This window comes from Quercus suber, unplaced genomic scaffold (assembly GCF_002906115.3).
Source record: "Quercus suber isolate HL8 unplaced genomic scaffold, Cork oak 2.0 scaffold_495, whole genome shotgun sequence".
Taxonomy (NCBI): domain Eukaryota; kingdom Viridiplantae; phylum Streptophyta; class Magnoliopsida; order Fagales; family Fagaceae; genus Quercus; species Quercus suber.
In genome coordinates this window covers 160,099-176,285 of record NW_027069944.1, presented here as the reverse complement: position 1 = coordinate 176,285, position 16,187 = coordinate 160,099, and the positions used below count along the sequence as shown (strand labels likewise).

The 16,187-nt window shown below is 35.1% G+C and overlaps 1 protein-coding gene and 1 long non-coding RNA gene across 4 annotated transcripts; both read left to right on the top strand.

Moving 5' to 3' along the window:
- The first annotated feature begins 1,483 nt into the window (after positions 1-1,483).
- LOC111984677 (uncharacterized) lies at positions 1,484-3,664 on the top strand. Its single transcript, XR_010624877.1, has 3 exons — positions 1,484-1,686; positions 2,453-3,200; positions 3,474-3,664. It is a non-coding gene; the product is annotated as an uncharacterized LOC111984677 (long non-coding RNA).
- Positions 3,665-7,755: 4,091 nt separating this feature from the next.
- Positions 7,756-13,179, top strand: LOC111984696 (uncharacterized). 3 transcript variants are annotated; one of them, XR_010624878.1, is made up of 4 exons: positions 7,756-7,923; positions 10,619-11,369; positions 11,827-11,980; positions 12,381-13,179. XR_010624878.1 is itself a non-coding variant. In XM_024016319.2 (3 exons), the coding sequence occupies exons 1-2, from the start codon at positions 7,857-7,859 to the stop codon at positions 11,356-11,358; spliced, it is 807 nt and encodes a 268-aa protein (XP_023872087.1). In that variant the 5' UTR covers positions 7,757-7,856; the 3' UTR covers positions 11,359-11,369; positions 12,381-13,179. The 3 variants fall into 3 exon arrangements, 2 of the variants coding, with proteins under 2 accessions (XP_023872087.1, XP_023872080.1); XM_024016319.2 differs by lacking the exon at positions 11,827-11,980 and having other exon boundaries at positions 7,757-7,923; XM_024016312.2 differs by lacking the exons at positions 11,827-11,980; positions 12,381-13,179 and having other exon boundaries at positions 7,757-7,923; positions 10,619-11,700.
- Positions 13,180-16,187: the final 3,008 nt, after the last annotated feature.

Here is a 16,187-nt window from a genome sequence, read left to right as displayed (position 1 = left end):
ATGTATTTTTTTCAAGAGAGAGAGAGAGAGAGAGAGAAAGAAATAATATTTTAATAAAATGTAGTGTAAAATAGATAGTTTGATGTAAATGTTTTTATAAAGTGGTTATGTAAATGTTTTATTAAAAAAGTTTTTATTTTAATATGAACATGAATTTTTGCATAATTTGATGCATTTAAGAGACTTAAATTATACAAAATCATATAAAAAGAGAACTTAAATATATTGACATCACAATCAAAAAAAGAAAACACACACACACACACAAAAATATATGAAGTTTTACAATTTCTTTCTATTAAAATGAAAATTCAACTCTCTAGTAGCTCAATTAGTAAAGTCTCTAATGGTTAAATAAAATATCTAAGATTTAATTCATGTCTACACCAAAAATTAATTGATGTTTTTGTCTGATGATAAAAAGTTATCATTAGAAGTGGATGCCATAAATTAGAACTCTCTATAAAAAAAAAAATTATTATAGTAAAACTCAACTTTAAGTGTTGTTGTTGCAATATTTTTATTATGTGTATAACATTACTGTGGGGGATAAAAGGATCAGGCCCAAGTTAACGGGCCGAACACCCACGAGAGAACTGTTTCACATCCGAAGAGAAGGATGAATAGAATGCGAGGTCCAGATTGGAGCGGAATCCTCTGGGTAGAGGATCATCGCTTTCCGAGGAGGATATCTCCAGTCCGAGGAGGACATCTCCTGTCCGAGGAGGATGTTTTACCCTGGTATGATAGCGGAGACTAATTGAGCAGGAGAAAAGCCTGGTTGATCGTCCGAGGAGCCCACCTGATCAAGATAAGCTCAAAGCACACTCAAGAACGATAAGGATGAAGAAATATCTGAGGGGAAGGCTGCTGTCACCGTATTCAATACATTGCAACAGCTTTTCTGGCCGCATTTATGTGGAGAAGACATCTGAACAGTGCTTCATGACCTACCGCCACTCACACAGAGATGAAAAGCAGCTGCCTGACGTGACAGGTACTTGAGCACGTCCATGGATGGGGAGCACGTGGACGGTAGGGATGAGAGTGAAAGTGGCTATATAATAGAGGGAGAGGGTATGAAACGGGGCATGGAATGTAGGCGAAACTGATCAATAAATAATAAAAGAAGTGATAATCTTTTGCTGTGAATCCCTTGTCAACTCTAGTTCTTCAACCCATACTCTACAAATTAATTGTCTTTGGGTTTACGTAGAGAAATTAGACCCTACAATTACTCTATTAAAAAAAATTCTTAATATTCTAATTTTTATTGTGTCATAGCATTACTCTATTAACAATTTAATTCAACTCAAATTTTTGTTGCATTTTTATTGTGTCCATAGTTGTTGTTTCTCAACTTATTATTATTATTTTTTAATAGTAGAAAAAAAAAATCAAATATATTATTTTCTGAACTATTTGGTGCAAAAATAGTACGATATTTAGGAGGACGCCACGCAGTGCCCCACACTCTAAAACTGCGACCGACGTTCATCAAACCTCTTTCTTATTCAAACCTCTTAATCCTTCTCAAAAAAAAAAAAAAAAAAAAAAAAAAAAAAAAAAAAAAAAAAAAACCTCTTTCTTATTTTTACAGTTACAGAGTCGAAGTTGAAAAGTTGAAAGGAAAGAGGAAAATCAGTTTATAACTCAGTTCGTCGACGCTGCCTGACAGTAACACAGGTCAGGTTGATCAATAATTGTTCTATGCTTATATCAAAGTTCCTGTTTTTCATTCTTGTCATCATGGGTTTTGCTTTCCTGCTTTGCAATTGATACGTGTTTGATTTTTCATTGTTCACTTTGACTGCAATTCAAAGTAATTTTTTGAATGTCATTATTGTTTTAGTGAGACTATTATTTATGTCAAAGCTTTGTAACTTAACTGATATTTCTCATTTATTCCAACGAAGACGTTTAAAGTTCAAATTAATTTCTCTACCAGTAAAAAAAAATTGTGCACTTCTACTACTAAATTTGAGAAGAATTAGGAAGTCAACCTGGAACCCCAACAATCAAAATCAGGGCTTTATGGGTTTATCAGGAAGTTTGAACTCCTAGGCTTAATTAGTAACAATTGTGATTTGGGACTCCATCGAAAACTATACTGAGAAGCAAACCTATTAGATGTGTTTGATTATGGCTTTTATGTTAGGGCATATGTGCAGATTTCTCTTAATTTTGATATATACATGATGGCCTAAACCTTACATCGGTTAGCTATGTGTTTGTTTGATACAACTTAATTTTCAGCGTTTTGAAAATGTGTTATTTGAAAAAAGAGTTATACCCCGGAAAAATTTGCAGTTTTTTGAAAAAGCAACAGAACTGAAACAAGCGGAAGACATTTGTTGGAATGCCTTGATGCCCACAAGCACAATAAATGTGTATATAGTATATATCTATTGATTTGTGAGATTGATTTTGTTTTCCATTTTTTCCAAAATAGTAATGGACGGCTTAGCAATGATGCATCATTTTTCTGCCATGAAGACTTTAAAGGATCTGAATTTTGAGAGCTGGACAGAGTGGAAAACCAATTTGCAAATTTTCCTTGGTTTGTGGGACCTAGATATTGCTCTTTACAAAGAAAAACCAACCGATGCATCTGAATATGAAAGATGGGAGAAAAGTAATCGCTTAAGCATTTTGATTATGAAAGCCAAGACTGATGGTGGTATTCGTGGTCTTGTGCATGACAGTACTGGCAATGCCAAACAATTTTTTGATGCTCTTGAGGCCTTATTTATGAAAATGGAGAGAGATGAGGCTTGTTCACTGTTTCGCAAGTTAGTGAGGATGAAATTTGATGGTGAAGGGAGTGTCTGTGAACACATTATGAAGATGGCCAGTATTTACTCTAGGCTGAGAGCTGTGAATTTTATGGGCCTCTCTGATGATTCTTTTCTTGTTGAAAAGGCTGTCAATTCTCTGCCTGAACGGTTTTGGCCTCTGCAATGTGCATATGATCGTCAAAATAAGAATTTTGGATTGGACGAACTTATATCCAGGTGTGCAGCAGCAGAAAAATTATTTAATGAAGTTGAAGATAATGATGTTAGTGATGCATCTTTTGAAAGAGAGCAATCAGGATATACAATTGACAATGACTGTAGGCAAAGTGCAAAAACTCAATGTTTTTCCTGTGGGGAGATAGGCCACAAGAGGAGGGACTGCCCCAACTGATGGTAAAAAAGGTAAGAGTTTTTACGTTCTGTCATGTGTGACATGTATTTGATTAATTTCTTGGGTGATTATATTTTCTCTGGTAATGGAATCTCATATTGGCTTCCCATATTACAAAGCCCGAATAAATGGGTTTCTTTCTTTAAATAAGTTATTCTAACAATCACCTCCCTCTCTTAAAATGTATAAAAATGAAAGAAGAATTGGTTGTATAAAATCATCGCAGTAGTTTTATTTCAAATGAGGCTTTAATGGATTTCACATTTTTTTTCCTGGCTGTTCAGGGAATATGAGGCTATCTTACAGACAAATGAAGGGAGATTTCTTGGAATGTTGGCTGTAAGGTGATAGTTTTATTAATTTTCTGTCAGTTCTTCCTTGTGTATGTGAGTTAGTTGTATTTTGTTCAATTCTAGATGGTACAAACTATTAGTAATTCCTACCTAAATTATAAGATGGAGTTTAATTATATCTATTTGATTTTTAATTTTTCCTATGAGCAATTTTCATCTAAATTAGATTGATCATAAAGTTGTTAGTGTGTGGTAGTAATAGGTGATCACACCATCATATGGCTCTCACATACAATAACCTCTCTCGGTGGATAGTCTTGTTTCACCGACCCTGTTTTTGTTTGCGTAGAGAGAAATTGGTTTTGTGTAAGGTTGTAAATTTTGGGGTTGATGTATCTGTTCATACAGATTTGTCTATTCCCAAGGGGTGCAAATTTGCCAAGGACTCTCATTTGCTTCTTGACACAATTTATTTTCTCTATGGACACAATGCTATATAGTCTCTGATTATCACCCTAATGGGACTACCATTTGCATTTGGGACCAACAAAAGTTAAGTGATTGTAATTGAAATCACTGCCAGCAATAAGTGAAATTTTATGTAATGGGGACTATAGTTCTTGCTATGGGGCCTCGTTGCTCCATGTTTGAAGCAATGCTTTTGTTCCTGTCTTGTATAAGGTATCTACATTTTTTGGTTCGAAAGAAAAAGTCAGATGAGACTAACATGTCTTGTTAATTCAATAAATTTGAGATTTTACAATGCAAAACGAAGATTAATGATAAAGAAGGGTTGATATGGGAATGAGTCACAGGACAATCAGAATTTTGCAACAATAAAATTGAAAGACACGGGGAAAATAAAGGTTAGGAACCTAGACATCAACACCCAGGCTTGGAGTTAGCACCAAGCGAGGAAAAAACTACGTGGAATCAGTACTTAGGATACAATATATAGTTTGCTTATACAAGAATACTAATCCCTAATTAATTGGTGTAGAAAGCTTTACTTATTACATGAAAAAAAATACTTTAGACTTCAAAATGAAAATTCAAGGGCCTAAAATACAAATGCAATTGATATCCAAAAATAAATAGATTGAATTATAATAAAATCCTTTTTGTACATCCCGCAACATAATGTACAACGTATCGAAAGAGATATGGGGAATGAATTCATGTGTTGTATAATATCGTTTTTTTTTTTTTAATAATATCGTGAGGATACATAAGTACATAACATCATATTCGTTCAATTATGAACGACAATAGTATAACTACCAATAGCTTCTGCGTTCTTAATTAGTTCTCACCATGGCTACCCTTTTTGCTGACTAGAAATTGATTGGTTTGAATAACCTTATGCATCGATAGGTTTTGGGGAACAGTTTATGAAAAATAAAATAAAATAGAAAAATTGATCAACTAGATTATATATCTCGGTAAAATTGAGTAACGAGCACTCACCCCATTGCAAAAGTATTGACATCACAAAGTAGGGCTTTAGAAACCCGCCTAGGGAGGTCCATTGTGAGGGGGAGTACTCGTGTTATGGAAATATGAGGTGTTGATTGGATTTTGCCAAAGTCATATCTCATATCTCAAAAAAACTGAGTTTTGTTAACTCATATCTCAAAATCTGTGGGCCCCACATGCATAAAGTTTGTTTGGCTTTTTTTTTTGGATGAGAACTCAGTTAACAAAACTAAGATATTTGAGATTTGAGTTAAGAAATTTGGAAACAAGAAAGGGTTGTTTTCAAGTTATTGAAATATGAGTTTTGTGGCAAACTTGTAAATAGCTGAACCCGTGTGGGCCCCATGGCAGTGTCTTGTCCCATCACCTGCTCAATTCGCACGCTTAGCCAACGGTCACATGCCTTCCTACCCTCTTCACTCTCCCATCAGCGCCCTAAACAACAAAGCTCACCTCTCATTATCCAAACCCATAGCAACACCAACTGAATCCACAAACTCCGATCTTGCACACCCATCTACGATCTTTCAAGCCCCGGCATTTGAACAACCCAAGCTCCGCTGCTCCAGTCTGTTGCTGATCATCGAAGCAAATCTCCAATTTGAATGACATTGAAGATTATTAAAAAATAAAATGAGTCAAGGGGTCCAACAGTACTCATTTCCCACTTGAAATCCCTCACGAATCCACAATACCACATGGAAAACAAAAACCCAGGACATAAACAAGCTTGCAACAAGAAAGAAATAAATTTATTCAACACCATGGCATACCCAGCAAATTTATTCTCATTTTTTCCGAAAATTGCATATATAAAATGAGGGAAAAATTGACACACAGTGTTGGTAATCTTCAGAGAAGCCGTCGGATTCGTTGTGCCCTTACCCACCGCTGATCAGCCTTGAGGAGCAGAGGAGTGATCGTGGATATCTAGGCTCGGTTTCAGGGACGAGGCAAGAGGACGGAGGTGTAGCGGCACGTTGTGAGTTCGGTTTCAGGGACGAGGAATGAGGAAGATGACGTACGAAGGAACCATGGCAGCGGTGCAGTTGGGTGAGGATGGAGGAGGTGAGCTCAAGGGTGATCGGCAGCTTTGGGGTTTGAGAGTTGAAGTGTGAAAGTAAGTGTAAGGAAATAGGCATTTTGAGAGATGAAATGCAAACAAAAAATTGAAGGTTAACCACGGGTAATCGTTCTGTGCGCACTGTGCAATGTCAGTCCATGGGTCCCATAAAAATGAGAGTTTTTTTTTGAGTTTTTAAGCAGAAAACTGAATCAGGATTAGTTGCCAAACAAGGTTGAGAGTATTTTGAGAATTTTTGAGAGATGAGTGATCAGTGATCAGTGATTAGTGATGAGTGATGAAAATTGAGTGAAGAGTAATGAGTGAACAAAAAAAATAAACCAAACAGGGCTTGATGTGTTTTCTTCATGTGAGGACTTATCCATTGACATAATAAGATAGGACCCACTTTCTTAGCTCATGGGCCATGCTATTGCATGTTTTTGTTTTTTACTTTTTTTGTTTTTTTCCCAACTAAACAAGGCCTTGAAATTCACTAGTAGTGTGTTTGGATGGCATGATTTGGGCATTTGGATTTGGATTTGATAATTGAAATGTTTAGATAGTTTGAAAAATGTCAAGGATTTGAATTTGACAAATATACTAAGAATTTTAAACCTTTAAATACTTGGATTTGAAATAACTCCTAAAATCAATAGATTTGAAATCAAAGCATTTCAAATCTATTAATTTAAAATCCAAATCCAAGTTTCCAAACACAACCTAGGAGAATTTCGGTATTCATAATTGAATGAATGATTGTAAATTTTAATAGCACTTGATGAAGTTGATGTCAACCAATTAAGTTATAAAACTCTTGGTTAAGAGTCAAAAAACTACTTAATCTATTTTACATTGCCACTTAAATAATACACCCTACATTTCATACTCTATTTTATTACCACTTTATTTGAATATTTTTTTAATTTTATATTATCCCTTTAAAAAATACACCCTAAATTGCATACTCTTTTCTTTTTATTAATTTTCTTTTATATATTATCACTTTAAAAATACATCCTAGATTACTTACTCTCTGTTTTTAATGGGATTAAAATAATTGGGATTGAATAAAAAAATATATAAAATAATAGTGCTTAAGATATAGTTGTTATTGCTGTTGCTACAATGTATATTTATTCTCAACGGATACTGTAGCAATCTAAAATGGATAAAAATTAATGCCTTAAAAAGTTGTATCTAATTTTTTACAGTGTGTAAAAATGTTTGCTAATTACTTTTTTTGCAAAAGTGTATTGAAATACTTATACTTTAAAAACGTGAAATTTTAATATGAAAGAGAAAGCTAAAACTAACTTATTTCCAAATAATAAAACTAAAATTTTTAAAATAATGCTGAAACAAAAAAAATAGTGTAGAATTCACAAATCGTATGTAAAAATAAGTAAAATATTAGCTTATAATCGAATATTCAAAGGCACATTTAATATATTTAGGGTAAATTTTAGTTCAAATACCCTATTTATACATGCTCTCACTCTCTCACACACCAAAACTGCAGAGTCTGCAAATAAACAATTAACCCTACCCTTTTATATAAAGTGGGCCACTGATCATAAACCGTGGGTCCAACAAATGCATGGGCCCACATTCTTTTAGTGGACTGTTTCATATGCTGACACGTTTGGTTTGGATGAATTCTTATGCTTACACTTGGACTTGGCAGTATCATACTACTACCCGTCTACTCCTACTCCTACTCCTACTTTCATATAAGTGTAAATCCTCTTACTTTTATTTAACAGAGAAGGAGAGTTGAAAGTAGAAAGGAAAGAGGAAATTCAGTAAATTTATAGGGAAATTAAGATTAAAAGATGGGTTTTACCAAGACTAAGGAAGCTGGAACCCAGTCCATGCTGCCTGATCCTGACAGTGACGCAGGTCAGTCTGAGTCTGGATCATCAATAATTGTTCTATATATTCCTTTTGCTTTGCTCTTTAATTTTTGTTTTTGATTTTCCTTTGTTTGTCTTGACTGCAGTTCAATATATATATATAAAAGTCTGGATAATGTGTGCTCTAATAATTAATCATATATTAATCATCAATTTTAAGATTAAAAAAAAAAAACTTTTTGACAATTTTTTTTTAAAAATTTCTCATAAAAAGTTTTCAATTCTCTAATTATTAATCATATATTAATTATCTATTTTAAGAAATGAAATAAAAAAAAAAAGTGAAAATTTTTTACAATTTATTTTAATTTATTTTTATATTTTTTATTAAAAAAAAATGAAATTGATATTATATTTTTAATTTATTTTTATATTTTTATTAAAAAAAATGAATGATATATATATATATATAGGCGAAAAGCACATTTTCGTCCCTACATTTTCACACGATTTCCATTTTGGTCCCTAAATTTTTTTTTTACCGCTTTTAGTCCCTATCCTGGAAAACGCCTATTGTTTTAGTCCCTGCCGTTACATCAGAGACGAAAAATGCTGACGTGGCAAACGGATGGCACTGTTAGCTGACGTGGCCATTAAAATAATAATAAAAAAATGTTATTTGGTATTAAAAAAATTAAAAAATTAAAAAATTAATTTTAACTAAGTAAAAAATTAAAAACAAAAATAAAAACAAAAAATTACATCAATTGAGATCTAAGTGTGATTGTTTATTCATGTTCAACATGAATAAACAAGAACTTAAACCTAGATTACAAGAACACAGCCCCAAATCACAAGAACGAAGAACATAGTACTCAAAGATTTTCTTTTCCAACATTTCTCATAACACAAATTCAACTAAATACATAGAATTTCATCCCAAACATATCTCCAAAACCTGTAAATCAAAACCCAACCAAATAAACAACAAAACATCTAAATCATCCAACATCAAACCAAAATCCATAAATTCCAAACCACAAATCCTCAACAAAACCCAGAATCATCAACATCGATTTGTGCAGCCAGAGCCTCCGCCAGGCCGCGCGGTTCCTCCGTCGAGCCAGCAGCCGCCGTGTGATGCGTGGGCCGTTGATGGTGGTTTAGGAGATCGCGGCGAAGCAGCTCGAGGAGCGCCAGAGCGACTGGGCCTACTCGAAGCCCGTGGTGATCCCCGAATCTCACCGATTCGTGCAGCACCAGAGCCTCCGCCAGGCCGCACGGTTCCTCCGTCAAGCCAGCAGCCGCCGTGTGATGCGTGGGCCGTTGACGGTGGTTCGTGAGATCGTGGCGAAGCAGCTCGAGGAGCGCCACAGCGACATCCCATGACAGATCCTCGAATCTCGCCTTTGACAGATCCGGACATCCCATGACAGATCCGATCCTGTGGGTTTGTCACTTGTGGAACCCAAGAGCTGAGAGGATGAGAGAGTGGGGGAACTCTTGAGATTCAGAGTCTGGCTGGGTTGGTGTTTGTGTTGGCCAGATCTGTGATCTTATATTTAATTTTGTGTTTGGGTTGTGTAGGGCGGGGTTTGTGATCTGTGATCTGTGATTTTATATTTAATTTTGTGACCTTATTTTTTGAGTTATTTGTGATTTTTGGTTTTCAATTTTGAGATCTTAAGTCTGAGTTGGTGTTCTTAGTGTTCTTCTTCAAGATGCTTTTTGATCTTAATTCATATAATTTTTTGTTTTTATTTTTGTTTTTAATTTTTTACTTAGTTAAAATTAATTTTTTAATTTTTTAATTTTTTAAATACCAAATAACATTTTTTTATTATTATTTTAATGGCCACGTCAGCTAACAGTGCCATCCGTTTGCCACGTCAGCATTTTCCGTCTCTGATGTAACGGCAGGGACTAAAACAATAGGCGTTTTCCAAGATAAGGACTAAAAGCGGTAAAAAAAAAATTTAGGGACCAAAATGGAAATCGTGTGAAAATGTAGGGACGAAAATGTGCTTTTCGCCTATATATATATACACACACTTCCACTACTAAATTAGAGAGAAGAGAAGTCAACCCTACACCCCAACCATCAAAATTAGAGCTTTATGGGTTTATTATGAAGTATTGAGTCCTGGGCTCAGTCCGGCTTTAGACCAACAATTAGGGTTAATAAATAAATTAAATAATACCTTATACATGTGACTAACCTTGACTAATTTGTTGAAGAATGAGGATACAACAAATTTGGGACAAAGGCTGAGTAAACATAATTTGGTTTTTTTTTTTTTTTTTTTGATAATTCAGTAGTTGTGGGAGGAGGGATTTGAACCGTAGATGCTTCCATTGAAAACACTAGGAAGCACACATTTGAAAGGGAGAAACACATGTTTATTAAATGCGTGTGATTCTGGGTTTTATAAATGTGCATGCATGCGTGATGATTTATCTTAATTTTGATATATACACGAGGGCCTAAACCAGTGAACCTTTCTTTGGTTATATATATGTGTCTATAAGTCTATTGATTCAACTTATTTCTCATGTTAATAATAAGGTTTACATTTTGCTGTTTCTAACGGCTGAAGCAAACATATATCATTTTATAAAAAGGAATTTGCTGGAATGCCTTGATGCCCACATGCACGCACACAAGCACTTAGTTGAAATAAGCGTGTAATATACCTATTGATTTGTGAGTTTGATTTCGTTTTCTTGTTTTTCCAAAACAGTAACTAATGCTTTAGCAATGATGAGTCAATTGTCTGCAATGAAGACGTTGAAGGATCTGGATTTTGAGAGCTGGATGGAGTGGAAAACCGATTTGCAAATTTTCCTTGGTTTGTTGGACCTAGATATTGCTCTTTACAAAGACAAACCAACCGAGGCATCTGAATTTGAAAGATGGGAGAAAAGTAATCGCTTAAGCCTTTTGATTATGAAAGCCAAGACTTATGATGGTATTCGTGGTCTTGTGCATGACAGTACTGGCAATGCCAAACAATTTTTTGCTGCTCTTGAGGATATATTTATGAAAATGGAGAAAGAAGAGGCCTATTCCCTGTTTGACAAGTTACTGAAGATGAAATATGATGGTGAAGGGAGTGTCTGTGAACACATTATGAAAATGTCCAGTATTTTCTCAAGGTTGAGAGCTGTGGATCATACAGATCTTTCTGATTCTTATCTTGTTAAATTAGCTGTCAAATCTCTTCCTCTACAGTTTATGTCTGTGAAACTTGCATACGATCCTAAAAACAATGATTGGGGATTGGGCGAACTTTTATCCAAGTGTGCAGAAGCAGAAAAATTACATCATGAAATTGAAATTGAAGAGAATGATGTTAGAGATGCATTTTATGAAAGAGAGCAATCAGGATATACAAGTGACAATGACCGTAGGAAGAGGGCTAAAATTCAATGTTTTTCCTGTGGGGAGATGGGGCACAAGAGGTGGGAATGCCCAAACTGATAGGAAACAAGGTAAGAGTTTTTACACTCTTTCAGTGTTGATGATACTAGTGAACATCCCTCTTCTGTAATCCTGGATGCAAAAGGGGATGGCAAGGATTCAGAAGCTTCATTTGTGAGCTTAATCTGGCCACTTTCAGAAATGTGGTGGTTCTCACTACTAATATGTAGATTTCATTATTGCTGATAGGCATGAGATTGGTGGATGGATTTTACCCTCAACTGTATCACTTCATCTTTGTTTATATATGTGTGTGTGTCTTAATGTAAATAATAAAGTGGTTCAAAAAAATTATGTTCTGATGAGATGAAATTTGAGAATTTTGACCTGTTCATATAGCAACCATTATCCAAATTTTGTGAACTGCATGTGTGCTTGTTATGCTATGTTTCTGGTTATAACAGTGTTTTCTATCTACGAGGAGCGTATTATGTCTGTGCATTTAATTTTAATGTGGTCTGTTTGCAGTGAGAAATCCAAATTGATACTTAATTACCATTTTCTTACCGTACTGTTTTCCATTGACCGATTTTCTGAGATGGGGTCTTTTTCAAGAATGTTTTTCAGCGATAATGGCCTTACGTGTTTGCAAGTGTTAGATCATACCTATGCATTTTATTAGGTAAGACTATATATTTTCTCATGCTTAAGCAATGATTATTATTATTTTCTTCTCTTGAGAATTTCAATGTTAAATCTTTCATAGTTGGTTTGGTTATCAAATTTCAATATGGTATTTGGAGTGAGTTTGGCATCAATTTGCTAAAGGTGGGACAAAAAAGATAAAAGTTAGCTTTAAAAAAGAATTAAAAGAAGCTCATTTTGTTGTTTGTTTGGAAAAATGTGAGACAAAAAGCAAAAGGTTGGAAACAAAACCAAGTTTGTCAAACGGACTATTCAAGGGACTATATTTACTATTAATTTTATGTGCATCAATTCAACCTATTGGCTATTGCATCTACCAGACAGTTGAGCTGATTTATTTACCAGGGACCTTGATGTGTATGTTTGCTCTCTGGCAGGAGAATGTCTGTTTACGAAATAAAGGCTGCAATTCACACTGATTCAAGGCATGCAAGCCAGCTGCGGTCAGTGTACTCTAGTAGAGAAACAGCGGAATGTGGTTATGTGGTTTTTAAATGGATTGATTTCGTAGGAAGTTGCAAAATTTTGTTGGTGTTGAATCATGTCAGTGGGGACTATGAGAGTAATGTGTATGAGCTTTTGAGCAGGGCATGATATCATCTTTCCAGTGGCTAACCCCTTTCCCATATTTTAGTTTTGAGTCGTCAGTGGCAAGTTCAATTGCCTAGCTGAACTATTAGATCCAGGTCTTTAACTCGAAGACCAGATGCATTCAACCTTGCTCTTTCTACCATGTTATGGAACAATTTAGATTATATGATTTGCATTTACTAAGCATAATGAATAATAAATGAGTGCATGTATCGATAGTCTTCTTGTTCAAAACCAAATCTGAGTGCCCTCATCAAATCCCTCTTGCAATGAAGACATATTTGATGGTTGAGGTTTTCTAATCTGTATTAGCTTCAACTTTTCGATTACTTGACTTGGTTTGGCAAGCGTAGACTAGTGAATAGTAAATGAGTGAAATACTTGCGGATAAGCTTCTTTTTCATAACCCCTACCCGTCCAAAGGGCAGTGCCTTGATACAATAGGTTTGAATTCGGGATGGTCGAGATTTTTTCAAATCTGTTTTAGCTTGGATTTTTCAACAAACTGCGCGTGTAATGTATCTTGTACCGGATGGTCTTGTAACCAAAGTTCTATATTTGATAGTTCTTGATCTATTGATTCTATTCTTGAACATTGATAGTGAGGTGTACAAGTGATAGTCCAATAGTAATATTGTCTTTTGCGGTCTCTTCAATCACCGCAATTAAAATTAATAAAAACTAAAACTTGTCAACTTAATTGTTATGAAAATTATAAGTCCATATGGGTTTTAATTGTAAATGCCTTTGCATTTGTGTGATTAAGAAGAAAATATCTAATTAGCCAGTTATAAACAACACAACACCTTCTCACATTTGATGGGTTCCAAGTGAGACCCATGTGTTATTGTGAGGGGCTACATAAGGACAAATTTTAGCTTCAAACTAGTTTGAAGCTATTTCTTTTAAGGCGTATATGCACTTTTAGTCTCTATATTTTGACTTTTTTTCCATTTTAGTCCCTAAAACCAATTTACGCATTCTATTTTGGTCATTTCCGTCAATCAACCGACGGAAATTGCTGAGGTGGCAGCCGGAAGAATTAAAATATTATAAAAAATGCCACATCACCTTGACACGACAGCATCTTTTTTTTTTTTTTTGGGCAAATAATTTGTAAATTTTAACTAAATAAAAAAAGAAAATTTAAAAATACAAACTCAAATTTAAAAAACAAGAACACAAGAATAGAGACCCAGAAAATTAGACCCAACAACATGAATTCAAAATTAAACCCATTGAATCAACTTCCTTTCCCACTTAAAATCAAATCAATAATGCAATAAAATTTGAGAAGAGAACAAAAACCAATGTTGAAAGATCCATGCTGAAAACCTATCAATTTTTCTAGTTCTTCCCCAAAGATTCATAGCCAAAATCATAAAATCAAAGAAGCCCAGAAATCTCAAACACTCAAAAACCCAGAAACCCAAAAACTCAAGGGATTAAGTGTGAAACCCTCCACTGCCACCACCATGAAGCTGAGAATTAGAACACCCAAAGGCCCATTGCCACCAAATCACCACCCACATCAGTAGCAACCTCCCTAAACCCACAGTGAACCCATCACCACAAACAACACAGCAATCCTCCACCGCCGTCACCATGAATCTTGCATCAATACCCACAACAAAAATTCAAAGAAAAACCAAACCCACATCCAATCTGAGAGAGAGGATCGAAGGGAGAGAGAGAGAGGATCGGAATGAGAGAAAAAGAGAGAATCCACCATCGCCGCCGCTCCAAACCACCACGCTGTCGCCGCCGATCTCTAAAACACCAAGCTGTTGTCGCCGATCTTCAGTCCATGCTGTCGATTTCGATCTCCAGTCCACTCCGATCCGAGAGAGACATTGAATCAGAGAGAGGGGAGAGAGAAAGGAAGATGAGAAATGAGAGAGAGGAGTCACCGTGTGATTTAAAGAAGAGAGAGAAAGAAGTGATATTTTAATTGAATTTGTGTGATTGAATTCATGTGATTGGTCTGATTTTCTGTGTCTATGTTCTTGTGTTCTTGTTTTTTAAATTTGAGTTTGTATTTTTAAATTTTCTTTTTTTATTCAGTTAAAATTTACAAATTATTTACCAAAAAAATAGATGTTGACATGTCAGGGTGATGTGGCATTTTTTTATAATATTTTAATTCTTCCGGCTGCCACCTTAGTAATTTCCATAGGTTGATTGACGGAAAGGACCAAAATGGAACGCGTAAATTGGTTTTAGGGACTAAAAGTGAAAAAAAAATAAAATGTAGGGACTAAAATGGAAAAAAGCCAAAATATAGGGACTAAAAGTGCATTTACGTCTTCTTTTAACTCATTATGTGACAATTTATCAAATTATTCATGTGTATTATTTAAACTAATCATATTACTAATTAAAAAATCATGTAACTAAAACTACATATGAATGGTCTTTTCAATTGCAACATCTTGTTGGAAGAAGATAGATCACTTTTTATAATTTAGGCAAACTTGCTTATAAATGAGCGGATATTTTGCTAATAAGCACTGTAGTTTTTTGTTTTGTAAAATTTTGAACAATAATACAAAGTCAATACAACGTTGGGATCGGCTCACATCCAGTTTAGAAATCTTTTGTTTCCTCCCATTTTCAAATAGATGAGTGACATGTGAAAAAAAAAATGATCCAACAAATAGAAAAGGCCAACAATTTATCATCTCTCTCTTGCCTCTCCCCTTCACTATCTCTTGAGCCAAATTGATCTGTAGCTTCGCTGAAAACCACCTAACACCACCCACCAGAAATCCACCAAACGACACAAATCCGCCACTATGACCCATGACACTGCCAAGTCTACAATCTAGATCCAAACATGAAAACCACCTTTCAACCCAAGAACAATCTATAGTTGCCTTCACCACCTCCACAAGGTCTCACCAATCCCTCTCCGTTGCTGCCTTGCCGCCATCGAAAGCCACAGCCCTTACGCAGGTACAAAACCATCAATCAATCCAAGCCTCCATTCAGATCTATGAGATTTTGTCAATCCCTTCACGAAAATCAACACCATAGATATCTTTGTCGGCCTTTGATATGCAAAACCTAGGAATTTGGTTTCCATCTTTTGTCTTATGCACCACCACGCGTTGCTTGGAGTTTTTGATTGTCGATCCACGCGCTACACTCGCCATTACTCATTCGTACTACCTCAATAAGGTGCCATTCTCCAGCAATGGCTATGATGGTTACTTCTCTCCCGTCGCTGCCTCATCACTCTGAGTCCGACGGAGTCCTAACCTTCTTCCTCCACTTTTTATCGTAAAAGATATTTGCTTTTGCTTCTGTTTTTGAAAGCACATGTTATTTTCTAATTGTTGGATTTTTTTTTTTTCCACATGTCACACATTTATTTAAAATTTTGAGAAAATAGGAAATTTTTAAGGCCTTGTTTGGGAGGAGGGAATGGAATGGAATGGAAATGAATGAAAAGAATCATTTTAGAATATTCTTCCATTTGCTTGTTTGGGAGTTTTAATGGAGGAAATGGAAAGTCTATTTCTTTATTTGGGAGTTTAAGTGGGAGGGATTGAAATAGATAAGAGAGAACACTCATTTCTCTTTATTCCCTT

Excerpts from the sequence above, each read along its gene's own strand:
- LOC111984696 (XM_024016319.2), top strand. The coding sequence starts at position 7,857 with ATGGGTTTTACCAAGACTAAGGAAGCTGGAACCCAGTCCATGCTGCCT. Across the intron at positions 7,924-10,618 it reads TGATCCTGACAGTGACGCAG|TAACTAATGCTTTAGCAATG; the intron begins GTCAGTCTGAGT and ends TTTCCAAAACAG.